The following is a 26319-nucleotide window of genomic DNA, read 5'->3' on the forward strand; positions in this document are numbered from 1 at the left end:
GAGCCCAATGGATGGAGCTGTCACCATGGATGGAGGTGATCCCCATGGATGGAGCTAATCACCAAGGATGGGAGGTGATCCCCATGGATGGAGCTGTCACCATGGATGGAGGTGATCACCATGGATGGAGGCGATCCCCATGGATGGAGCTGACCACTATGAACAGTGCACTCAGCTGCACTGAGCCTCTGCCAGGCAAGTTCCCAGAGAAAAGGACTCAAACCTCGGACACCCCTTCCCAGGGGTGAGCAAAGGGCCATCAGACAGGGGCTTAGCCAAAGCCAGGCCTAGAGCCCAGCTCAGAGACAATGTGTCAGGTTATTTACTGAAGCCAACATTATTGAAACAAGCTGTGCTCCATGTCAGATGGCCCTTGGCTTCCCAACATCTGCTCTCCTTCCCAAGCTGGAAAACTGCAGCAGATTTAGCAAATTCCCAATTTCTCTCTGCTTCTCCCTGCAACTTTGCAGGGCATTTGCACAAAGGCAGGAAGGAACCTGGACCCCAGGACCATCCTGGCAGGAGGAAACAGGATGCTCCTCACCTTCCTGGTCACTGCTGGGTCCAGATATCCCTTCAGCTTCTGGATGTAAGTGTGTGGAGGATTCTTCACTTGGAATCTTTCCTGGAAAAGAGGCAGGAATAAACATCAGCCATTTTTCCGTATTTGCTTTACCCAGAAAACACACGCACCACATATATATTAAACAATACATATTTATGATACATTCTCTTCCTAAGTGGATAATCTATGCATGCAATTAGAATAGATTTAAATGGATCTTGATATTTATATCAACAGTATAAAAAGACACCTTAAACATTCGGTGGGAATTCTGAACTTTAGTTGCACATCCATCTGAAGTTCCAGGGTTTCTGCTCAGCAGGAGCATGGAGAGGAAGGAGAAAGGTCAGGAGAGGAGATGCATGCACCAACACAAAATCCTTTTGGAAAAAACCTCCCACTGTCCCATGCTGCTCCAGCCTGGCCTTGGGCACTGCCAGGGATGCAGGGGCAGCCACAGCTGCTCTGGGAATTCCAGCCCAGCCAGGAATTCCCAATTCCCAATGTCCCATCCATCCCTGCCCTCTGGCAGTGGGAAGCCAGTCCTCAAAGTCCCAGCTCCTCCTGCAGGGATCACTCAATCTCCAATCAATCCCTCCTCAGCCCCAGAGCACAGATTTTGCTGGCAAACACCAAAGCTCTGTTTTCTGAGAGTTCCCTGATTTTTCCCTGCTTTCCCAGTGTCCAGCTGGAAGTTTATCCCACCAGAGCTGCTGTGAAACACGAGCTGTTCCCTGGGCGGTGTGCTGTGTCCAAACCTCCTCACAGCATCCCCAAACACTCTGATCCTACTTGTATCTTGGAAGAACTTTAAGCTATTCTAGCCCTTTCCCTGGAGGAAAGACCTCATCCCAATCTCCTGAAACTTCCTCTTTTATCTGAAACCTCCCTTTATTAGGTCAGGATGCAATTCTGACTGCATTATCCCGAGCTTATTCCAGAATGAACAGGACACTGCTGCCCAGTTACCAGAACTGTCTGAACACCACAAGTTCTTCCTGTTATTTTCTTGTTGCTTGCTGGAAAAGAAGCAACCCATCATGGCCAGCGGGAAAAGAATGAAGGAAAATCTCTTCTGTGAGCTCCACCAGCCCTGGTGGGAGCTCTGGAAGCCACAGAGCACTCATGGCTTTCCTCTTTTACAACTGGATTCTTTTTCCATGCACCTCCACACGGCTCTGGAATTGGCATTTCCTATTTTATCTAAAAAACAGCTCAGAAAATGCAAAGCTCTTCCCTGAGGGTTCTTCTCTGGACAAAGTGACACCAGCAGGGTCTGCCCTGCTCCTGCACCACGTCCACCACCGTGGATTCTTCTTGGCTCTCTCTCGGAGATCCTTGGGGCCAGGCTCACCTCAGTGGCTCCCATGGGGCACTCAGAGATCTCCTGGAAGCCCAGAGTGGTTTGGGTTGGAAGAGCCCTCAAGGATCCCCCAATTCCAGCCCCTGCCACCTCCTCCTGGCAGCAGAGTCCCATGCCAACAATGCTCCATGTTCCCTCTCCCATTTATTCCCCCATTTCTGCTGACAGAGCCGTGTTCAGTCCAACCCCCCAGAGAAGCTCTTCTGCTTTTATGGATTAATTCCTCTTCCCAAGTAATCCACCCTCATCTGCTGGAGTGACAGGAGCTTTTCCCAACCACCAGCTTTAATTGCCTGGAATCCTCAAAATGAAACGTTTAAAGAGACTCAAGGAGCACATTAAGCAGTCTGGGATGCAGCTACTGGATGGTTTTGTTTGTTTTCTTCAAACCTGGCTGTAATTATGTATTTATGTAATAATCTCTGCAGCAGCTTCGTGTAAAAAGATGCTGCTCATTCTCGTGGAGTGGAATTATTTGGGTTAAAGAACTTTCCAGACATTATCCATGAGCAGCAAGCTCCAGCAAGGCTCCTACCTGAGGAGTGACCAAAAATTACTCGTGGTAAACACCTCCTAGGCCTGGAAACATTTTTACAGCCCCCTCAAGTGTTTCTTTTTTTGCTGGTTTGGAAAGCTAGGAGGGATTAGCTTTTAAAATTGCCCTTTCCTGGCTATGAGTCCTGTCTGGGTTTATCCAGCTCGGAGTGTTTTATATTAGAGGCTGATTAAGAAGTTGCAAGGGCCAGGCTGTGCAGTGAGGCCTCCAAGTCACCCTGGATGTCTGGTCACAGCCATCCTCTTCCCAAAAATCTGACTGGCAGCTCCCAGGGGTTGGGAATGGAGCTGGTTGCTGGCTGATCTTCCTGGAATCCACCAGGATGCTCTCATGATCCCCCTTGGGAGCACCCCAACACCAACACTTCCCAAGGCACTGCTGTGCCTCAGAAACCATAATTAAAGAGTTAAAAATCCCTGCTTTTTTTCCTGTCAGCTCCTCCCCTCCACTTCTGGCAATTCCCACCCACTCCTTGGCCAGCTCCGCTTCCAAGCCCAGGATTTAACACCATCTGAGTGGTGAGGTCGGGCATTTTTACCACACACACACAAAATAAAAAAGCCTAAAATCCAGATTGGAGCGGCCAAACCTTGCTCAGCAAATGCTGTGGGGTGACATCACGACTGGGACGTGGTGGCTTCCCTGGATTGAGCCATTCAGACACAACAAAGTTCCTAAATCCTGGTGAAACCCTTTTTATCTGCCCTGTGTGACTGCTGTGAGCTGCAGCATTATCTGCAGGCTGGAAGGACAGGGGCACAGAGCAGCAGTGACTGCACATTGCCTTTGTCAGCCACCTGCAAAGCAAACCAGCTTAACTCCCAAGGATAAAGATCCTTCCTGGCTTGGAAAATCCCTGAGGAGGGGTGTTGGAAGGCAGGATGGAACAGCACAGGGAATGCAAGGACAGAGAGCAATCAGATGAGCTGGGCCCAGCACCTTCCTCTGCAGGAATAAATGGGGAGAATTCACTGGGATTAAATCCTGAGAGGGATTTGGGACAAGGGATGGAGGGACAGGAGCCAGGGAATGGCTCCCAGTGCCAGAGGGCAGGGATGGATGGGACATTGGGAATTGGGAATTCCCGGCTGGGCTGGGATTGCCAGAGCAGCTGGGGCTGCCCCTGGATCCCTGGCAGTGCCCAAGGCCAGGAATAACCTGGGATGGGGAAGGAGCGTGACTGAATGGCTCTAAAGTCCTTTCCAACCCAGCCCATTCCATGATTCCGTAACTCAGGGGAAAAGCAGGAGCACAACAGCTCTCCTGTGCCCCCTTCACCCAGAATTAGCACTTTCTTTTCTGATGGACACAGAAAAAAAGGGAGGCTGGGGGGGCTTTGCTTCAGCAGCCAGGAGGAACTGCTGGACCTGTGCACTTCCTCCTGCACGTGATCCTACAAGGAGCCTGACACATCTCCTGGTCCCCCAGCTCTGGAAAACGCATTCACTCCGGAACCAGGAAATTGTGCCTTTCCCAACAACCCCTGGCTCCCAAAGCCACTCAGGGCATTTTTCTGCATTAGCCCATCTGCTATTCCCATTATTATCATTATCCTCACTAAGCTGTTTCATTCCTGGGATTCACAGATGCTGGGGAAGCACCCGAGTCGGGATGAGAATCCCACGGGCTGTGCTGGGAGCGCATAAACCCCACGGGCTGGGACAGGGGGGAAGGAGATGGACAAGGAGATGGGGAGCAGCGTCTCAAACACATCTTGAGCACGGTGCAGAATTCCCCAGCTCCCACAGATCCAGAGGGTGGCTCGGTCCCATCCCAGCAATCCAGCCATTCCCACCAGCAGGACAGCATGTCACTGTGGAAGTGTCCTCGTGGAATGATTTATAATATTTATGTATTCCAGGGCACTATTTATATATTGTGAATATATATATTTTATATATTATTTTATATATATAATTATACAGATATATATATAGGGTGGTTTTGTGGGTGAGACAATACAGATGTTATCATCTATAGTAATATATTATATTTTATATATTATTTTATATATATAATTATACAGATATATATATAGGGTGGTTTTGTGGGTGAGACAATACAGATGTTATCATCTATAGTAATATATTATATTTTATATATTATTTTATATATATAATTATACAGATATATATATAGGGTGGTTTTGTGGGTGAGACAATACAGATGTTATCATCTATAGTAATATATTATATTTTATATATTATTTTATATATATAATTATACAGATATATATATAGGGTGGTTTTGTGGGTGAGACAATACAGATGTTATCATCTATAGTAATATATTATATTTTATATATTATTATTTTATATATTATAGATAACGTAATGTTTATTATTATTATTAATAATAACAATAACAATAACAATAACAATAATAGTAATAATTTTGATATTCCAGGGCAATATTTCTATACTGTGAATATATAGATATTTCACACCCCATATGCTGCATTTTGGTGCTTTTAGTGACACCTGCTCACACTGCTGTGATTGAGGGGGTGGCAGCACCCCCAGGGGGCTGTGCCAGACCCCAGGCTGTCCTCCCTGCCCAGTGTGTCCCATGGGATGGCTGGCCAGGGCAAAAGTGGCACTTGGTCCCCTGGCCCTGCTGGCTCCCCAGTGCTGCTCCACCAGCCCTGCTTCCCTGCCTTTCCAAAGGATGGGAAGGGCCCATCCCAGGGAAGGGACTCATCCCAGCCCGGGGGTGGACTGACTGGGAGTTGTGCAAGGAGATTACTCCAGATTGCAAATTTCCTCCCCATCTGCTCAGGCTGCTGTCTCAGCCCATGCTGGGCAGTGAATCAGCAGCAGCTGCAAAGGGTGGATCAGCTCCGAGGGGGAATTTGCACATCCAGGCTGGGATCAAACAGCTCCTGCCTGTCCCACTGCCAGCAGGAGCTCAGCACAGAGCTCACACCTCTGCAGGGAACAGCCTGGCACAAATCATGGAATCACAGACTGGACTGGGTTGGGAGGGACCCTAAAGCCCACCCAGTGCCACCCCTGCCATGGCAGGGACACCTCCCACTGTCCCAGAGCGTCCCCAGCCCCATCCAGCCTGGCCTGGGACACTGCCAGGGATGGGGAATCTGCACTCACTCACAGCAGCTCCTGCATTTTAGAATGTCTCAGTAAAGTGAACCTTTAAATAGCTCAAGCTTTACATTCTCTGCACAGGAAACTCATGGGAAAAAAGCAATTCTTCATTAAGCTTTACTTTAAGGTACCTGTGCAATGAATTTAAACTGCCAGAGGGCAGGGCTAGATGGGGTATTGGGGAAAAAATCCTCTCTGTGGGAGTGGAGAGGCCCTGGCACAGGGTGCCCAGAGAAGCTGTGGCTGCCCCTGGATCCCTGGAAGGGCCCTAGGCCGGGGTGGGTGGGGGTTGGAGCAACCTGGGATGGTGGAAGGTGCTCCTCAGGTTGGAACTGGATGGGCTTGAAGGTCCCTCCAACCCCAAACCAGTCTGGAATTCCATGACTGTATCAGACAGCCCACCACTGTTAACAGCTGACTAGGAAATGTCCCATAAATGTCCTTATCCCAATGTCCCTGACCTCCTGCCAAACTCTCACCCTGGTTGTGCCGAGCTCACATCCCAAGGGAATATCCCACTCCCCCAGTGCTGGATCAATTATCTTCATTGGCCATTACTGCTGAACTTCAGGCATTCTGCTGCTGGCTCCCAAGTTCAAATCCTACTCTGTCACATTTTGTATTCCCCCCCAAAATGCCATTCTTGCTGATCCACCACATCCTGCTGATTGCTGCACACCCTGCACAGCTCACCAGGAGCTGCCTCAGCAGCTGGCACTGCCTAACCCAGGCTGTTCCCAGCCTCTGGAGGTGAACAGGGGCTCAGCCTCCTGTCCCTGGAGGTGACAGCTCCAGCTGGCACCACGGAGCATGACGTGGGCAGCCAGGCACTGCCTGGACTGAGATCATCTGCTCATTTGATCACTTGATCACTTGTTCATTTGCTTGTTTGATCATTTGATCATTTGATCCTTTGTTAATTTGTTCATTTGCTCATTTGATCATCTGATCATTTGTTCATTTGTTCATCTGATCATTTGTTCATTTGCTCATTTATCATTTCTTAATTTTTTCATTTGATCATTTGTTCATTTGCTCATTTGTTCATTTGATCATTTGATCATTTGCTTGTTTGATCATTTGTTCATTTGATCATTTGATCCTTTGTTCATTTGCTCATTTGCTCATTTGATCATCTGATCATTTGTTCATTTGATCATTTGTTCATTTGCTCACTTGTTCATTTGTTCATTTGCTCATTTATCATTTGTTAATTTGATCATTTGCTCACTTGTTCATTTGATAATTTGCTCATTTGATAATTTGCTCATTTGTTCATTTGATAATTTCTTCTCATTTGCAAGACTCTGAGGTCAGGCTGAGCCTGTGCAGGGCAAACCCAGCAGCGTTCAGCAGCCAGAGGGAATCCAGGAGGGAAGCATCAGAGTGGAAAGGGATATCCCTCTGTGAGGTGGCATCAAACAGCTTCTGCCTGACCTGCTGCCAGCACAGGCTCCAGCCCAGAGCTCACAGCCCTCTGGGACACAGAGAAACACAAATCAGGGAATGACAGAACCCCAGGATGGGCTGGGGTGGCTGCAGCTGTCACTGCAAGGCCTCCAGGAGTGGTTACCAACAAGGGAGCAGAAGGAAGGAGTGTCTGAAGCTCCTGGGAACAGCAGTTTCCTGGGTCCTGCAAGGTCCTGCGAGGTCCTGGGAGGCCCAGGGACGCTGTGGATGGAGCAGCTGGGAAGAGGCAGCTCTCAAGGCTCTCCAGAGCTCCTTACCTGGTCACAGATGAGCTCCCACTTCTTCTCGTTGTCGTACTGCCGCAGGAGCCGGGCTTTGTCGGGAGGCAGGTTCATGGCATTCTGTGGAGAGACAGCAGCACTGTGAGCATCAGCCACAGCCAGACTCACTGCAGCACACCGAGGCTGAGGCTGCTGAATTGCTTCCTGTGAATTCCTGATGCCAGAGCTGCTCAGGAACGTTCCCTCCCCGTGTTGGTTTTGGCCCCAAAAGCGCCGGTGAATCACCAGGCACCCAAGGGCAGAGCTGGGACACACGAGGTGAGCGACCCAGGCCAGCCCCGAGCCCCAGGTCCTGGGTTTTTAGGAAAAAAGTGTTCCCTGTGAGGGTGGGGAGGCCCTGGCAGAGCTTCCCAGAGAAGCTGTGGCTGCCCCTGGATCCCTGAAGTGTCCCAGGCCAGGTTGGACAGGGCTTGGAGCCCGGTGGGATGGAGGAAGGTTTCCCTGCCTATGGGATGAGCTTTAAGGTCCCTCCCAATCTAAACTAATTTTGGATTCTGTGACCATCCACCTCCCTCCAGCAGAGAGGACAGGATTCCCTGAGCTGCCACGGCACAGGAGCCAGTCTGTGCCCCAGCCAGGTCCCATTCCCTTCCCCTGAGCACATTCCCAAGGGAAACAGCTCCCACTGCAGCTGGGCTGCAGGACAGTCCTCTCCCAACAGGACCATGAAACGCCACTCCATTTTACTGCAGCAGCCATCCGGGCTGGAAAAGCCACCACACACCACCTTATCTGGATGACACAGGTCCTGCAGTCAGGATTGCTGCTGCCCAAGCCCCAGAGATAACAATCCCAGACTGTGAGTGACAGGAGTCAGAAGGAAGGGGAGAGGCAGCAATTATGTGATTCCTATCGCTCCTGGCTCCTTTGATGTGAGCTCTCCTTCCAGGACAGCTCTCTCTTGGGAAGGGCAGCTTTCCCAAGAGCCCGGAATGTGCAGCATAACTGTCATGCTTGTGCTCCTGGAGCAGCCAGGAACAGCTGGAGGGGACCCAGGAACAGCTGGATGGGACCCAGGAACACCTGGAGAGCTCTGCAAACATCAGGTCTGGAAAGGATCCCCATCAGCACAGCAAGGCCAAGAGGTGGGTGGAGAATCTGCTGAGCACCTCCTGGGCTCCAGCACCTCCTGGGCTCCAGCTGGAATCCCCAGAGTGGCCCCAGTTCACCCAGTTAACCCCTGGGACCACAGGCCTCTGGCTGCCCATTCCCAGTGAGGAAGAGCCGGCTGGTCCTGGTGGCACCAGACACAACAATAAATCAGCAATCAATAAATCAGAGTTTCAGACTGAAATCCCACTCCAGGAGCACCTTCCCAAGCTGTGTGACACACAGCCTCCAGGTTTATTCCAGCAGGATGTCCTGGGGGTCCCTGGAACCACCCCAGACCCATCCTCTGCCCAGACTTCCTTTGTTTCCTCAGGGAAGGGAAGAGGAGGGATGTGGACAAGCAGCACCGCTGGGCATCCAGGACACGAGCCAAGCAGGACACCTCACTGGCACCTGGAAAATGGGAATTTAGGGAAGCTCCTGGCAGGATCACAGGTGCCAAGGGCGGTTCTGTGCCAGGGATGCAGTGCTGACCACACTGATGGACACCAGGACAGCCTTGGGAACGAGGGGCAGCTGAGGATTTGCTCCATCCCAAGGAGTGTTCCTGCTCCTGGGGATCCCCTCCACACCTCCTGCTCCCATGGCTGCTCCTCCCAGAGCCTGTTTTCCATCAGATAACAATGACTCTTTCTCCTGCTCATCTCTGCTGTCATGCTGACAGTATTTATAGGCTCTGATCATATCTGCGCTTGCTTCTCCTCTCAGTCTCTCACCAGGCACTTTATCAGCCCTGCTTATCATTTCATGCACTTCTCGGTATTTTTCCTGAGGGTTCTTCCAGCGCCATTCCTCACTCCCGAGCCATATTTCACAGCTCCACTGGCTCCCAGCTGGAGGAAAAGCTCCGGTGTTTACCTGCAGTGCAGCCCTTGCCAAGCCCTGATCTCCTTAGAGCTAATCAGCTTAGGCACCCCGGCTGGCAGGGGGACAACAAACCTGCCTGGAACCCTGGGCAGGGCTCAGCCATGGCAGGGCTCCAGCAGGGATCAGAGCCTGAGCAGGGAAAACAAGGGCCAGGCTGCAGGGATCTCACTGCCAAAGGCAGGCAGCTGGTCCCAGGCTGCAGCAGGGAGAGCTCTGCTCTGCTCCACACAACCAAACCACTCTAGAACCCTCTCCAGACACTGCTGCCCTCTCCCACAGGGAAAATCCTCCCTGCACACCCTGAGCAGCCAGGCTCAGCCCCCTGTGTGCAGGCTGAGGGTGAACTGCACTTCCCACCACCATCCAGAGTAAATCACCAACCAATCAGCCCCCAGATTTTACATTCTTGTAGCTTATAACAAGCATGACACTGAAGATGTCAAGATGGCTGCCACACACGCCCAAGGACAAAAGACTTAGTCCCAACCTTACTGTTAGTTTTTGCTAGGTATGTACATGCAAGTATCTGTGCTCCAGCGTAGATGCCCTGGACACCGTAATTAGGTAGACAGGAGAGGGTATCAGGCTCACCTGTAGCCATGATATTTTCTGAAAAATCCTTTCCTTAGGATTTTTCCTCCTGAGAAGCTGAGAGGCCTCAGGAACAAAATGTAACCAATGGTTATCTGCTGCTGTGGGATGCAACAGGTGCATCTGTGATTGGTCTCGTGTGGTTGTTTCTAATTAATGGCCAATCACAGTCCAGCTGGCTCAGAGTCTCTGTCCCAGACACAAGCCTTTGTGATCATTCTTTTTCTATTCTTAGCGAGCCTTGTGATGAAATCCTTTCTTCTATTCTTTTAGTATAGTTTTAATGTAATATATATCATAAAATAATCAATCAGCCTTCTGAACCATGGAGTCAGATCCTCGTCTCTTCCCTCATCCTGGGACCCTGTGAGCACGGTCACAGTCACCCCTTGGCTGGAGGGAACTGGGAAGGGAAGAACCACCCTGGTTACCTGCACAGCCTGAGGGAGGTTTGGATCTGCCAGTGAGTGCCCAAAGGAGGGCACAGGGATGGGGAAGGGTCTGCAGGGGACAGATGTGGAGCATTCGGGGTCACTGGGTTTGTGCAGCTGCAGGAGAGGAGGCTGAGGGGAGACATCTGGAGCTTCCTCCTGAGGGACAGCTCCGATCTCTGCTCTCCGTGATCAGGGACAGAACCTGAGGAATGGCTGGAGCTGTGCCACAGAATTTCAGGTTGGATTTTGGGAAAGGTTCTTCCCCCAGAGGGTGCTGGCACTGCCCAGGCTCCCCAGGGAATGGGCACATTCCCAAGGCTGCCAGAGCTCCAGCAGGACTTGGACACCAGGGATGCACAGGGTGGGATTGTTGGGGTGTCTGTGAAGAGCCAGGAGCTGGATCCGTGATCCTTCTCACTCAGGATATTCCAGGATTCTGCCAGGATATTATTGTTATTGTTATTGTTATTGTTGTTATTATTAATCATAATAATAATAATAATAATAATAATAATAATAGTAGTAGTAGTAGTAGTAGTAGTAGTAGTAGTAGTAGTAGTACAGGATATACCTTCTCTGAAACCCGGACTAAGGATTTTCTTACTCTCAACAGCCACTCCCTGCTGGAAAACAGGATCCCAAACCACAGTATTTTTACCTCCATGGGAAGCAGCAGTTTGGGTTTTTTTTACATCCCTGCATGGCACTATCTCAAGGGGCCCCTGAAATCCAAGTGCACTGCTCCCAGGTCCCTGACTGCAGCAGGATCTGAGGCAGGGGCTACTGAGCTGGCTGCAGGAGCTTTGCTGGAGTCCCACCCAACCAGACACACTGGGTTTTCTCATTCCCTGTGGATCCCTGGAATGACTCACCAACATCTCCTGGCCACTTCCAGCTCCTACAACCCTGGGCTTCACACATGCCAGTGCTCTTCACTTAATGACAGGTCTATGTCCTGTGGTTTCCCTTTCCATCTTTTCCCAATTAGAGCTTTGGAGGCTTCTGAGAGCAGAACTATTCCCTTCCCAGAACAATCCAAACTCCTGCCTGTGTCCCCTGTGTCACCACCCACTTGTGCAGCTGGAGCAGATTTCCATTCAAAATGGATCCCCAGCTTCCACGAGGATCCCATAAAACCCTTTCCTGTCAGTAGGAACTGCAGCTGAAGCAGCCCCACTGCTCTTCATCCTCATTTCCATCCACATCCCCACCCCTGGCCAGGGATGGCTCCTACCAATCCAGGTGAAAAATAATCACCCAGCTTATTTTATTTTTAAAATTTAAATTTTATTTTAACATTGTATTTTAACCCAAATTTTAACAACCCAGGTGTTAAAAACAAACAAATTTCTGGCCATGCTGTTTTGCCCCCCTGGCCGAGCAGCCGAGCCCAGGTGATCTCCACAGCTTCACCCCTCTCCTTCCTCCCACAGCCTGGGGAATCAGTCCCACCTTCCTCACTGCAACTTTCCACTATCTCACGGTGCTCCCAGGCCTGGGAGGGGGGAGAAGCCAAGCTCTGGCACGTCCCCCTGCCTGGAGAGGCTGCAGGAAAGCAGAGCCCTGCGCTTCCGAGCGCTCAGCAACACCTCCAGCACAACCCTGGAGGAAGCACAGCTGGATCCTGCTCAGCCTCCTGCTGTCTGCAAGGGCTCCTGTCCAAGCCATCCTGGCTCCAGGAGCACGGCACTTGGCTCTTCCCCCCCGAATTCCAAAGTTATTCATGTCTGCTGCTGCCTGCCAAACAACCTAGGTAAGGTTTCCATTCCTTTTGGTTTGCTCTGCCTTGGCTGGATAGAGCTGGGCCTTAAATTAATCACAGTAGCAGATGGAAAACTGGGGGGAGTACGAGCAGACCTCCAAAATATTAAATGGCTGAAGAGTTAAAAATAAAACCAGAGTGCAACAAGGAAATTTCTGTATTTTTAACCAAGGAAACAAAGCCCAGCTCCATCCAAACTGGCGGAGCCTCCAATTCCAGGTTCTAGGACTAAAAATCTCACTTGTGGACTGATCTGCAGGGTTGGGCACCACCACGGCTTGGCTTTGTCCTTGGTGTCAAACATGTCCCTTGGGGCTGTCCTGCTGTCCCCTTCCATGGGAAAAGGGCACTGAGGGAGCTGCTGGTGACCACACGTGGTGGCCTCAGCCCTTGGGGGCAAAGTGCTGCTGCAGCCAGCAGTATCCAGGGAAAATGCTGAAACACATCCCACGTGGCAGAGCAGGATAAAGCATCCAGGTGGAAAGGGAAGCACCAGCAGATGCCTCCAGGTGCCACCTGCAGCCCAGGTCACACCAGCACCAACGCCAGTGCCAGTGGTGGAACGACTGAGCTGTGCTTCTTCCAACTTATTCCTCATTTTCCTGAGGATTAAAAGGCACAATGTTTTGGAAAACCAGTGTAGGAGCAACTCAAAAGCATGAGCATTGCTAATTAATAGCATTGCTAATTAATAGCATCAGACTGCTGCTCTTATTGATCACATCATCTTCAAGTCTGCATCCCTTTTATTAATGAATCCTGGCATCAATTGTGCTGGGAATGAGCACAGAGTCCTCCTGATCCATTTGTTCCCATGAACAGCCCTGGATGTGTCAGTAGGAGCTCATGAAGCCCTAAAATGTGGGATGTCCTCACCATCCAATGGATGGGGATGGAAAAGGCAGAGCCTGGCAAGGGGAGCTGAGTCTGACCAACACCAGCACTGGAAGAAGGGACATTAAAACCATCCCAGCAAAGAGTTAAACTTCCCACTTCCTTGAATGACCTTGAAAGGAATAAAGGTATCCCAGGAAATCCTCCTCCACCCTGATGTGGCAGGTGAGGGTGAAGGGAATTCCCACTGCTCCTCCATGAGATGCTGCACAGGAACTCAAACTCCTGGGAATTAACTCCCAGCTGGCTTTTCCTCCTGTCCTCCCTCTGACTGGGATTACTCCCACCTTCCAGGACTCCCAGACAGATGGAAAAGCAAACCTGGATCGTTTCTGGCTTCCCAGCAGCACTTAGGAAAAAGATCAGGGCTTTAAAATCCTTCAAACAAGTCTTGGTGCTCGTGACTCAGATTTACACACCCACATCAAAGCTCTGCCCATACTCCAGGCTCCAAGGCCTCCCTATCCTCACCTGGAACTTCCCAGTCTGAGTTTATTCTCCAGCCCACCTCCTTCCCAACTCCTCAGGCTCAGCACAGCACTTTGCCTGCAGCTCCCTGGGGTTTATCTCACTTTCTCCACCACGATGAGCTGCAATCCTGATTTTTCCTGCATTTCACTCAGGGCTGTTTTAAGGCAGAGCCTGAAGTATTTTAACTTTTATTAATACCCAGTGAGTTCTTACAAAGCAGGCCCAAAACTGGCTCCTAAGTCAAGCCCATACCTCCCAGCTCTGTAACCCTGAGGCAGAGCAGCCCTTCCCTGGCTGGAGGGAGCCTGAGAACCAAACCCCAGCTCCTCAGTGCGTCCAAGTTTCCTGCCTGGCACTGAGCTGCCCACATCCTCCCAGTGACCAGGATCCAAGAGCAACCAAATTCCAAAACCATCAAAAAGAGAACATAAATCAGCTCAGATGGGTTCATGTGATACTGTGACCCCTGGCTGCCAGAGATGTGATGGCTGAGGCTGGAAATGTTCCCTCACAATCCCTAAATTTAGCTGGTGTGAAAAGGAACAGTTTAGAACAGGAGGGTGCCCAGGCAGGAGCAAACCCAGGGCTCTGTGCTCATCCTTTGAGGCTGGAGCAGGACAACTCCAGCTTCCCAACTCATCCTCTCCTGGGACAACCAAGGGGACAGGGGCTGCTTGGAGCCACCAAGAGTCACCAGTGGGAGCTCCTGCCTCACCCACTCACTGAATCACCTCTAACCCGAGTTTACTAAAGGTCTGCAACACCTTGGTACAGCGTTAATGGGTGCATTAATGTGGCACTTGGGGACAGGGGTCAGAAATGGCCTTGGCAGTGCTGGGGGAATGGTTGCATCTGATGATTCTAGAGGGTTAGGGTTGGATCTGATGATCCTTGAGGGCTAGGGCTGGATCTGATGATCCTAGAGGGTTAGGGTTGGATCTGATGATCCTAGAGGGCTTTTCCAACCTTGATGATTCCACAATTCTTCATCCCAACACACTTCCCAGGTGAAACACACACTGAGCAGATCACCCACAGCACAGGAGGGCAGTGCCAACCAGGGGGAAAATTCCCAAAATCCCAGAATCATCCAGGTGGGAAGAGACCTCGAAGATCACCGAGTCCATCAACCCTGCATCACCACAACCATCCCTAAGCCACGTCCCCAGGTGCCACATCTTGGACACTCCCAGAGATGGTGACTCCACCACATCCTTGGACAGCTCATTCCAATGCCTCACTGCTCTTCCAGGGAAAAAAAAATTCCCAATATTTAACCTGAACATCCCCTGGTGCAACTTAGGGTCATTTCCTGTCATCTTTTCACTTGGGACATGGCAGAAGAGCCCAAGCCCACCTCACTCCACCCTCCTGTCCAGGAGCTGTAGAGATCAATGAGGTTCATGTTTTTCTCCAGACAAAAATTCCAGAAGAAATCACAAAATTCCAGAAGAAATCACGAAATTCCAAAAGCAGCAGATCCTGTCCCCGAACCCTGCTCACTTGCCACGGCTGGAGAAGGTTCCTCACCCTGCCCTGACCCTGCCCTGTTCCTAACCCCTGTCCTGAGACCCTTCCTGCAGAAAAAGTCTTTGTGTAGCTCCAGGAGCTGCCTACCAAAACAACCTCGGGATTTTTGTGCAGCATTAAAATTTAATTCCAGGGCCTGGCCTGTAAAACTGCCCTTAATATTCTCCTAGAATATTAAAATGCAACTTTTTGCAATTTTCTGTGCTGCTTAACTTCCCAGCCCTGCTCCAGTGTGTTTATTTAGGAAAGCCAGAGGCAACTGAAGCTGAGCTCCAAGTTCCCTGACTTTATGAGGAATCCAGGCTAGGCTAAAATTAAATGTGCTTATTGTTCTAATCCTCCTTCTCCCCTCCTGTTTTTTTATTAAACTTGTCTTTGATCTAAAAATACCAATGCTCTGCCTGCACCAGGCCTTTCTCTTCCTAAAGATGCCCTGGATCCGTAGGGAAGAGCAGGAGAAGCTCCCCCAGCATGGAGGGACCTGCTGAGGAGAGAGGACACGGCGTGTGGAGCTCATCCCTGGGAAATGATTGGGAAAAACACCCAAGTCAAGCTCTTGGAATTCTGGATCCGTGATTCCCCAGGTGCATCTCTGTGGGCCTGAGGTCATACAGGAACAACTTCTTCATCTTTGGAAGGGCAAAGCTCCCAAAAGCATTTGGAAGGGGATGTAGAAATCTGTGGTGACAACCTGTGGTTCCTCAGCTGGTAAGGAAGGACTGGAGCATCCAGGAATTCTGTGGAAGGGAAGGGGGAATATTCCTTGGGACACCAGCACTCCCTGGGTGTTCATGGCCCTGCTACAGCATCAGCCTGGAATCCTGATGGAGCCTGGCTTGGGGACAGCCAGGCCTTCCTGCCCCATGGTGCCCACATGCAAGGCACACACTGAGATTCCCATGTTTTACCACCACTGTGGTTTTCCATGACTTTTCTGAGCCCTTCTGTGTCTTTCCTCCTTCCCCACGTGCAGCTCTCTGCTCCCTTTGATCAGCACTTCCATTTGCATATTTATCATAAATTAGCATTTCCTTCCCAGAGGTTAATCAGGGCACTGTAGGGATGGAAGCAGCAACACAGAGCCACCGGGGGATCACTCCCTGAGTGATGGGATAGGCTGGATACGAGGGACAATTTCCTCAGGCATTGGAATGGGCTGCCCAGGGCAGTGGAATCCCCATCCCTGGAGGAATTTAAAGCCATGAGGATGTGGCATTGGGAACCTGGGGCAGCGCTGGGAAATGGTTGGACTGGAGATCTTGGAGAGCTTTTCCAACCTTCAGGATTCTCTGATTCTCTGCTCCTAAACCCCTTCTCCTCACACAGCAGTGGGGTCTCACCGGGAGAGCCATCCAACCCCTCTGAGAGAACTTTATCCAGGAAACCTCTGGAAGGTTTTGGGGACTGAGGGCTGCAGTGACCACAGAGCTGCTTGTTCCTCTCAAAAATCCAGACTCAGCTTAAGGGCCTCACGTTTTGGGAAAGCTGAAACCACATTAATTCACCACTGGGAAAGAATTCCATGGTAAGGAACGCTTCAAAGGCCAAGCCAGGCCTGACTCACTCTGAGCTCGTCCCATGGCTTTATTCAATTGCTCACTGCTGATAAGGCAAACCACAAAACCCAAAATTAAAGCCCTTTCAGTGAAATGCCAGAGAAAGTGGCTCCCAAAGAGCCAAGATGTGTATTCCAAAGGCTGTGCTGGGAGTGGCACAGATGGTGGGCAGTGCCCACGATTCCATCCATGGGGCAGCCCACAGTGCTGAGAGCTGCAGGGCACAAAAATGATGGAAAACACACACAAAAGGGGTTCCAGCAATTTTCACATCTTTTTCACTCCTGTGCTGCCTCACAGCAGCACAGACAGAGCGGTGAGGTCCAAGCATCCCTACAGTTATCCCAAATACACCAAGGGATTTCGGTTTTTCTCTGGAACTCTTCCCCAGATCCCATGAAAAAAGCAGCTTTGCTGTGAGTCAGAAGATCCCATGCCCTCATGCTGCTCCCTGCAATCCCTCTGGAAGTGGAGCATGTGTCACCTGTGGGGCTGCACTGCTGCTCGCCCATCAGCTGCTGAGGAGGAAAAGGAAAATTCCGGGCAGCAGCTCCGACTGACTGACGGCTGGCACAGCCCATGTGGCAGCTGTGCACACCCCACTGCACCACAGCTGGAGGGCATTTCGGCAAGGAATTCCTCCCTGGGAGGGTGGGCAGGCCCAGGCACAGATTCCCACAGCAGCTGAGGCTGTCCCTGGATCCCTGGGAGTGTCCAAGGCCAGGCTGGAGTGCCCTGGGATAGTGGGAGGCGTCCCTGCCCATGGCAGGGTGGAATGGGATGGGATTTAATATTCCATCCCAAACCAGTCTGGGATTCTGTGATTTCTGTGATATTCCTGAGGGTGAGAAGGGATTTTCACAGGGTGGGTGGAACAAAACCCCCCTGAGCTCCCCTCACGTGGAGGATCCCTCAGTTCCCCTCCAAAGGGATGAGCTGGTCAGAGATGTTGGGCAAGTCAACCTCATTCAGGAAAAGCTGGATGAAATTCTCATCAAAACACTTCAACTTCACCTAACTGCAATTCTTAAGGCAGTTGATGATCCCAAATTATCCTAAACACACTTCTGTGATAGAGATGACGTGTATTTTCCCATCAGAAATGATGGAATTCCAGAGAGGCTTGGATTGGGAAGGACCTTAAACCCCATCCCATCCACCCCAACACCTTCCACTGCCCCAGGCTGCTCCAAGCCCCATCCAACCTGGCCTTGGACACTTCCAGGGATGCCACAGCTTCTCAGGACAACCTGTGCCCACAAACACTCCCCTCACACATGGATAGAAACCCATGGAATTCATCCCAAGTGAGCTCCTTATGCAACACCAACTGAGATTCCAACTGCAGCGCCCACGAAAATCCCCCACGTGGCAAAATCCCACCAGCACCCCCACACAAGCAGATGGAAAACATCCCCCCAGAGCCAGAATAACCCACAGGGATGTGTTCAAAGGGACACAAATAAAATCCAAGAGCAAATCCAACCCACGGGGCCCGGCACGGTTCAGTCCCAGGACACCCTGATGGATGCTGCTCTAGGAACAAAACCTTCATTTGAATAATATTAAGGGTTGGATAAACCAAGAAAAATAAATGAAGTCAGGGATAAAAAGCCTGGCCCAGGGCCTGGTCCCAGGTTTTCTGTCTCCAGTGAATGTCAGCATGAGCCTTCCTAGGAAAACCATGTCCCAGACAAAAGTGCTGCTTTGGAGGCAGCCAGGAACTCACTCAGATGCTCAGAACTGGAGCCTATTTTTAATTTTTTAATTCTCCCTGAGCTTCCAATTCTCTCTTCCCAACATCCTCCAGCCAATCCAAGTCTCTGCACTCCCCTCACACTGCCCAGAGGGAGCAGACAAATCAAAAGATTTGATTTAAATCTTAAAATTTGATTTAAATTTGCATTTAAAAAATGCAAATTATTTACATCCCTCTTTGCTGCACTCAAGTACTGGCTGAACAGGGAACAGGGACATTTATTTGGAAGTCTATTACACCTAAAAATGTAAACACCAGAAAAGGCTCTCACACACCAAGCCTCAATCCCAAGGGAATTTTTCACAGCAAATCACAAACCTGGATTTATACTGGAAATATTTACAGGTCTCACTACTGCAGGCACCACTCCAGCCCGGCAGAGGAGGTGCAGGGAAGCCAAAATAAACCCAAATCCTGTGATTTTCCAGCCCTAATGAGCAATAATTCCTGCAGCAGGGCTGCTGTGTCCTGTGCTCCGGTGTCACTGTCCCCAGGGCTCCCCGACACTGTCTGCCTGGGCTGGCAATAAATCACTAAAATCGTGTCTCTCACACACATGGGCACTGTGTGAGAGATCTAAGTGACTAAAATCCAGCATTTCCAGGCACCAGCCCTGGTTTTTGCTGCTTCACCGGACACAAATCTCACGGCACCTTTTTGAAATATAATTTCTGAAGTGTTCAAGGCTCCACGGATTTGCCAAGAATGAGGCATCAGGATTTCAGGGAATGCCACCTGCATTCTCTGAGCAAACACCTCTGTCTGCCCTCCCTTTGCTCCCTTCCCAGAAAACCCAGTGTCCTAATTCCAAATTCACCCACCTGTCCTGCCTGGTCCTGCTCCCTCCTCCTGGACACAGATATTTTACACGTCAGACCCAGGAATGCATCAGTGTTAAGTTTCTTTAAATTTCTCCGGATCTGGGGGAGTTTATTCCCACTTTCATTGGATTTCCATGGATCTTGGGGTGGGTAACCCCCCTTTCCTTGAGTTTCCCTGGGTCTGGGGGGGTTTATACCTTATTTCTTTGAGTTTCCCTGGATCTAGGAGGGTTTAAACCTTACTTCCTTGACTTACCCTGGATCTGGGGGGTTTAAACCTTATTTCCTTGATTTACCCTGGATCTAGGAGGGTTTAAACCTTATTTCTTTGAGTTTCCCTGGATCTGGGGGATTGAAATCTTATTTATTCGAGTTTCCGTGGATCTGGGGGGTTTAAATCTTATTTCCCTGATTTACTGCGGATCTAGGGGGGTTTAAACCTTATTTCTTTGAGTTTCCCTGGACCTGGGGGGTTTATCCCCACTTGCCTTGAGTTTCATGGATCTGGGGGAGAGTTTATCCCTTTTTCCCTTGAGTTTTCCTGGATTTGAAGGGGTTTGTCCCCCTTCCCTTTTATTTTCCTGGTTCTGGGGGGTTTTTCCTTTATTTCTTTGAGTTTCTGCGGATCTGGATGGGTTTATCCCCCTTCCCTCCTATTTCCCTGGATCTGGGAGGGGTTTCTTCTCTATTTCCCTGAGTTTCCCTGCACCTCAGATGGTTTATCCTTTTTTCCTTGAGTTTCCCTGGAGGGGCCACACGAGGAGCAGCTGAGGGCACTTGGTTTGCTGGAGAAAAAGACTGAGGGGGAAACTTACCCCACTTTGGAGCTTCCTCCTGAGGGATCACTCTGCTTATTCCTTAAGCACTTTTACTGTGGCCGTCCCAAAAGCAGTCCCAAAGGTAGGTGCTAGACCAATAAATGTTTGAACTCGCCCATAAAATCCCTACTAGGTCACTTTTTCCAAATAAATCTGTGGCTGTGCTGGCTGGGCTCCCACTCCTGAGGCAGTTCTGGATGCTATTTTTAATCTCTGTGAGAAGATGATTCCCAAATTTCTGGGCAATGTAAGCAGGCACTTAAACTCGGGAAAAGAAGGGAGAAGGGGAGAGAAGGGGAGAGAAGGGGAGAGAAGGGGAGAGAAGGGGAGAGAAGAGAAGAGAAGAGAAGAGAAGAGAAGAGAAGAGAAGAGAAGAGAAGAGAAGAGAAGAGAAGAGAAGAGAAGATTTCTCTCCAGCTCCTGTCATCCCAGAGTCATCCTTACAACTGAATCCCACAGGATTTCTCACCTGATGGCAACACATGTTTACAATTCCCTTTGTTTATCCACAAATATGTTTCTAATTTCATCTTTCCATGTCAGACAGCTTCACCTGCTCACCCTCCCAGACATCCACCTCGTGATTTTCCCGCTGCAGGAAGCCTGTAACCAGACAAAACTTGGATTTCATCAAAATTCCCTTTGCTGAATGTTCATAAACTGTAAAACAACACGAATTGTGATGGAGAATTGTGCTGCAACACCACACTCTGGTATCTCCTGCCAGGAGCACACTGAGGGTGCTGCCAAAATAATGGAATCATGGAATCATTGAGCTTCGAACAGATCTCCAAGACCACTGAATCCAGCCTGTGATGGACCACCCAGCCCAGAGCACTCCAGCCATGGTGCTGATGGCACAAAAATGGAGAAATTATTCCACACACCTGCTCTTCCTCAGGCTCTCTAAGGCACAACTATCCCTGATTCCTGGCTGAATTAGTTTGGCTGTCAGGATGGCTCTGGAGAAGGAAGCTGGATTCAGTTATCAGTGAATACCCAAGGACTGTGAGGTGCAGCTCCCAGGCAGAAGGAGCTGGGCTGGCTGTCAGCACAATCAGGAACTGAACAGCTTCAGGCTTGAAGAGAGAAACAGCCAAAAATTATTTCTGAAGAGGCTTTCCTGGGAAGATTTTAGTCCCCAGGTCCCTCCCCCAGAGGCAGGTGCCTGTGGCACGTGGCACCTGTGTGCAAGGGTGTCACCCACGAGTGAAACTTTGGGATTTCATGGTCACCCACGAGTGAAACTCTGGGATTTTCACCTCTGGCTCTGGAAGTGCTGACATGAAGAGAGCTTTGTGAAAGGAGCCCTGGCTCTCCTTGGCTTCCCACGCCGGGAGCTGGGAATGGGAATTAGGTTAAAGAGCTCCTGGGCTCCCAGGCAGAGCATGGCACGGAATGAAAAGGAGCCCTGGGCGGCACATGACCGGGATGAGCAGCAGGATTAATCCCACCCTGGCACCAGGAACAGCCAGCTCCCAGCCTGGCGTCAGGACAAGCACTGGGTCAGGCTGGAATACCTCAAATTCCACTTGAAACGGTACAAAAACAAACCAAAAATCCTTTTATCCACTAAGTATGATCCAAGTCTGGCACAGGCAGCTGCATCCTCGGAGGGTAAATGGGATCCAGCCCTGAGCAACCTGCTGGGAATGCCTCAGCCTGTCAGGGATTCCAGGGAAACTCACTGGGGATGGGAGGAGCAGCAGCAATCCCACAGCACAGGGCAGACAGAGCTGAGGAAGTTTTGTGCTCCAGATCACAAACAGCTTTTACCTTTAGCTGGAGTTGGCAAAGCAGAAATACTCTTCCCAGCAATGGTACTTCCTTATCAGCCCCACACTTCATTATCCTTATCTGCAAGAACTCCGAGATGCTATCGGCAGGTCCCCACTTCCGTGGCTGAAGGAATGCCAAAAAACCAGCCAAGGATGCCAAAAAAACAGCCAAATCCTCGTGTGTGAGCTCAGCCAGGCTGCATGGATGGGGTGCATCAGGGAGCCAGGGGTCAGCTCCCCCTCCAAGCCCCGGCACAGGTCCCACTGCGAGACCATCCCTGCCTGGGAGCTGTGTGTTCCTGGGGATGCTGAGCTTCCCCTGGGATCATGCCTCAGCTCCAGGGCTTCCACAACACCAGCCCTTGACTCCTGCACCTCTAGAACCCAGTGAGGGTGTCTGGAAGCCCTGTTGCAGGCATTCCCACAAGACCCAAATTTTGGGTCCCACACAACGTGACGTGGTGCCAATCTGGAGACTTTGGGGAATTCTCTCCCCCCAGCCTCACCTGCCCCTCCAGTTGTCTGGGACCTGCTCAGGGATGGCCAGCATGACTTGTGGGTTCATTTTTGGGGCACAAAGATGAAAAGAGAGCCCCACACCAAAGGAGAGCTGTGGATCTGGCTGTACCCACCAGCTGCCACCAACACGGAGCAGTGACACCAGCATCCCAGAGGAGAGGGGAGGATGGCACAGCCAGTGGAGCAGCTGCTCCAGGAAAAAATCCAAATATCTCTCACAGCAATGGAGCTCTTGGATGGTGCTCCAACCCCAGGGTCCCACCAGCACCCCCATTCCCAATGGGAGCCAGTGGGCATGGACCAGACCCATCCTTCCAGAAGGCTCCAACTCCTCCATGCCTTTGGGAATGTCTTCTCCAGCTCAACAGGCACCAGAGATTATGGGAAGGTTGTAAATCCCTGCATTACCAAGGCTGCAACCAATTGCTCCTAATGATGCCCCTTTGGAACATATGCTCAGCCTTCTGTCACCACACTCAAAGTGGCTTTGGAAGCAGGGACGCCCCAGCACAGCCCCACAAACAGGATTTCACACTTCCAGGGTGGAATTCTGCTTTTGATCAGGCACTGGGGGATGGCAGCACCCCAGGGTACCCGCAGAGCTCCATAGGGATGGACCAAATTGGAAGATTTGGGCTGGGACTTGGCAAAACTTAGCTCCCTAAAATTTAGCTCCAGGCAGAGGGATGGCCCTGATCCCCAGGGATTGTCACATTCCCAGGGCTCCAGAGCTCAGGGAATGCTTGGACAAGGCTCTCAGGGATGCACAGAGGTGTGTGTGCAGGGCCAGGGGTTGGATCCATGGTCCTGTGGGTCCTTCCAGCTCTGGTTTGAGGTGGAAAGGAAAATTCCTACAGCAGCCAGGCACCTCCAGCACTCAGGGAAATGGGAATGGGGGGGGTGTGCGGCCCCCAAAGCAGGGGGGACACAGTGAGCAGGAGCAGCAGCACGGCCCTGGCAGCCCCAGAGATCCCAGCCACGGAGAGAGCCTGGCTCTGCTCCTGGGCACAGCACAGCTAATTAGTGTCCTTTTCTGTCACTAATGAGGCTGGGAAACAGCACTGGATGTGTGATGTCTGTGTTCCAGGACGGCTGACAAGCCCTCCCAGGCGAGCGAGTGAGTGAGGGCCTGGGATAAATTCCCTCTCTGCAGGAAGGGAATCCCAGCTCCATGGGGCTGGGGTAAATTCCCTCTCTGCAGGAAGGGAATCCCAGCTCCATGGGGCTGGGGTAAATTCCCTCTCTGCAGGAAGGGAATCCCAGCTCCATGGGGCTGGGGTAAATTCCCTCTCTGCAGGAAGGGAATCCCAGCTCCATGGGGCTGGGGTAAATTCCCTCTCTGCAGGAAGGGAATCCCAGCTCCATGGGGCTGGGGTAAATTCCCTCTCTGCAGGAAGGGAATCCCAGCTCCATGGGGCTGGGGTAAATTCCCTCTCTGCAGGAAGGGAATCCCAGCTCCAGGGGCAGGACTGGGAGCTCCACACCTTCCTGCCAGAATGACACAGGCGACAGAGTGAGGAGCACCCAGCCATGCTGCTCTTATATCCATTCCCAGCAGGGATGAATCCTGATTTACAGCCCACACTTCCTCCTGGATGCCCAATCCAGGTGGTTTTCCTACCAAAACACACTGAGCTGGCACAGGGTGAGGAGACCAAACCAAACCAAACCAAACCCCACAACATAAACACAAAGCACCAATTTTATAAACACATCTTCTCGTTTCCTTTGGACAGTGAGGTCTGTGCCAGCTTCAAAAGTCCAAGAGCTCAATCCTTTTCCATAATCCCATTTATTTCTCCAGCTGTATTTCAGCCTTTTAAATAATGCAAGATAAAGGCACACCTGCAATTCCCTCTTCAATGCCTGTGTTCCAGACCAATGCAGGGAACAGCCCCATGACACCTTAATTTCAAATGTCACCTCAGCAGATGGTAGAGGAAGAGCCCAGGAGGGACAGGTGACAGCAGAGGCAGCAAAGCAGAAAGCCTGCTTTCCATGGGCTTTCTTTGAAATTTCCTTGGAAATGACGTGGCATCCAAAGCGACTTGGCACAAATAACAATTGTGGAATTAGGGCAGGACCTGGACACGGCCTCTTCCCAGACTTCCAGCAGCTATCTGGGGGATCTGAGCTGATACTCTGCATTTCAACAGCATTTATTTAGTATTTCTAAGGTACAAGGTGGATTAGGCGGGCAAGGATTTATTCCAGGAACTCCTCACAGGATTTATTCTAGGAACTCCTCACAGGATTTATTCCAGGAATTCCTTACAGTGTAAGGTGAAAGAAAATCCTTAAATTTGAGTGAAATGGTGGAAACTGACTCTCACAACAGACTCCAGGGTACTGAGCTTGGTAGGATGGATGGATGGATGGATGGATGGATGGATGGATGGATGGATGGATGGATGGATGGATGGATAGATGGATGGATGGATGGATGTGCTGATGGGGATGGGGGTGTGCCAAGGACAGGGGGCACAGTGCAGCAGCTCAAATCCCAGGAAATCATGGAATCTTTTAGGATGAAAGAGACCTCTAAGGTCATCAAGCCCAACTCAGCCCAACCCCATCCTGCCACGGCATGGTCAGAACTCTCGCCTTTCCAACCTGCACAGAATTCCAGGAATTCAGCCCAAAAGCTCAGGCTCAAAGTCACCTGAACAACACATCCACAGGGATGAACACAAATCTACACAAGAGCTGCCAGAGCAGAGGAGAGAGGCTGGGACTATTCCAGCTGGGAAATGAGTCAGTGACACAGCACCTGGCTCATCATTAACCCCCTGCATTAATCAGGTTCCTTGGAAGGGTGGAATCCAGCAGGAAGAGCTCAGGAGCTCCTGCCTGGATGCTCAGAGCTCCCATCTCAGCACCCACCAGGAATGAAGAGTCATTCCTGGGCACAGGGCAGGAGCTCTGTCCCACAGGGAATGATTTCCCCTCCCAGGCATCAGCTGGGAGCTTGGCTCAAGCCTTGGAATGAGATTTAAGTGCCCTGAAAGAAACAGCAGCTCTGGGAAGCAGCAGGAGCCCCGGGAATTCTCCTCCATGCCATGCCAACCTGGCCTCCATGGGAAGCAGGGAAATGCTGCATGGATCAAAGACAAACTCCTGCACGTGCTGCAGGCTTAGCAGGAACCCAGGCTCATCCCTAGGGAATGGACAGCAGCAGTGTCCCTGCACTCTGCCTTTGGCTGGAAATTCAGGACAGAATTCAGGATATAATCCAGAGCATGTGGGACTCAATAACCACCCACCTTTTTATGTAAGGCAGCAAAATAACTCAGATAAATCCAGCATTTAGAGCAAAGTGTGGTGATTTTGCTCTTAAATTCCCAACCCTGCACCTCCAGCAGGCTCTGGGGAGCAGAGATTGGATACTTGAAAATCCCACTCTGCCTGTTCACCTGCATCCCAGTTTCCTCCCCAGCTCTCAGTTCAGGAAGGAAAACAAGCATCCCTCATGGACAAGGGCCAGGGGAATGCTCCTTGCCCTGGGCTGAGAGACCAGGAGGTTTCACTGTGGCCAAAATGTTATTTTTATAAATATTTGCCAAGCTTAATTATACCAAAAATATTCCAAACATATTTTTCTTCCACCTCACAGAAAGCGGCAATCGAAAAGTGTTGCTAAAGGTTCCCTTGGAGGAGTGAAACCCAACCAAGCAGAGCCTTCTGAAATGCAAACCCTCCCTGAACAAGTTAAAAGCAAAAATGGGATGCTGGAACACCTTCTGCGTCCAAACACAGACAGGAAAACAAGCATGGATAAAAGGAAAAATCCAGCCAGAGAACAAGGAGTGGTGGAACTGCTCCGTGTGGGCTCGGGGCAGGTGGCCAGGCAGATGGAACAGCCTCATCCAGATGGACACACAGCTCCAGAGGGTCAGCAGGGAGCAGGAACCCTGACAGTGGGACAGCAGGGCTGGAGAGGGGCCAGGGAAGGGAACTGGCTGGGAAGGGGCCGGAGAATCCCTGAGGGAGCCGGGCAGGGGCCGGAGAATCCCTGAGGGAGCCGGGCAGGGGCTGGAGAATCCCTGAGGGAGCCGGGAAGGGAATGGAGA

General features: G+C 50.8%; 1 protein-coding gene across 1 annotated transcript in view; it reads right to left on the reverse strand.

Moving 5' to 3' along the window:
* The window catches only part of FMNL2 (formin like 2), a 112230-nt gene that overhangs the window by 43043 nt on the left and 42868 nt on the right, over positions 1–26319 (reverse strand). The window contains exons 3-4 of the mRNA XM_031064396.1: positions 7316–7399; positions 545–625 (exon numbers count right to left, since the gene is read on the reverse strand). Coding sequence (XP_030920256.1) covers positions 545–625; positions 7316–7399 — 165 coding nt within the window. The remainder of the gene's footprint in view (positions 1–544; positions 626–7315; positions 7400–26319) is intronic.

This window comes from Geospiza fortis, unplaced genomic scaffold (genome assembly GCF_000277835.1).
Source record: "Geospiza fortis unplaced genomic scaffold, GeoFor_1.0 scaffold677, whole genome shotgun sequence".
Classification (NCBI taxonomy): Eukaryota; Metazoa; Chordata; class Aves; order Passeriformes; family Thraupidae; genus Geospiza; species Geospiza fortis.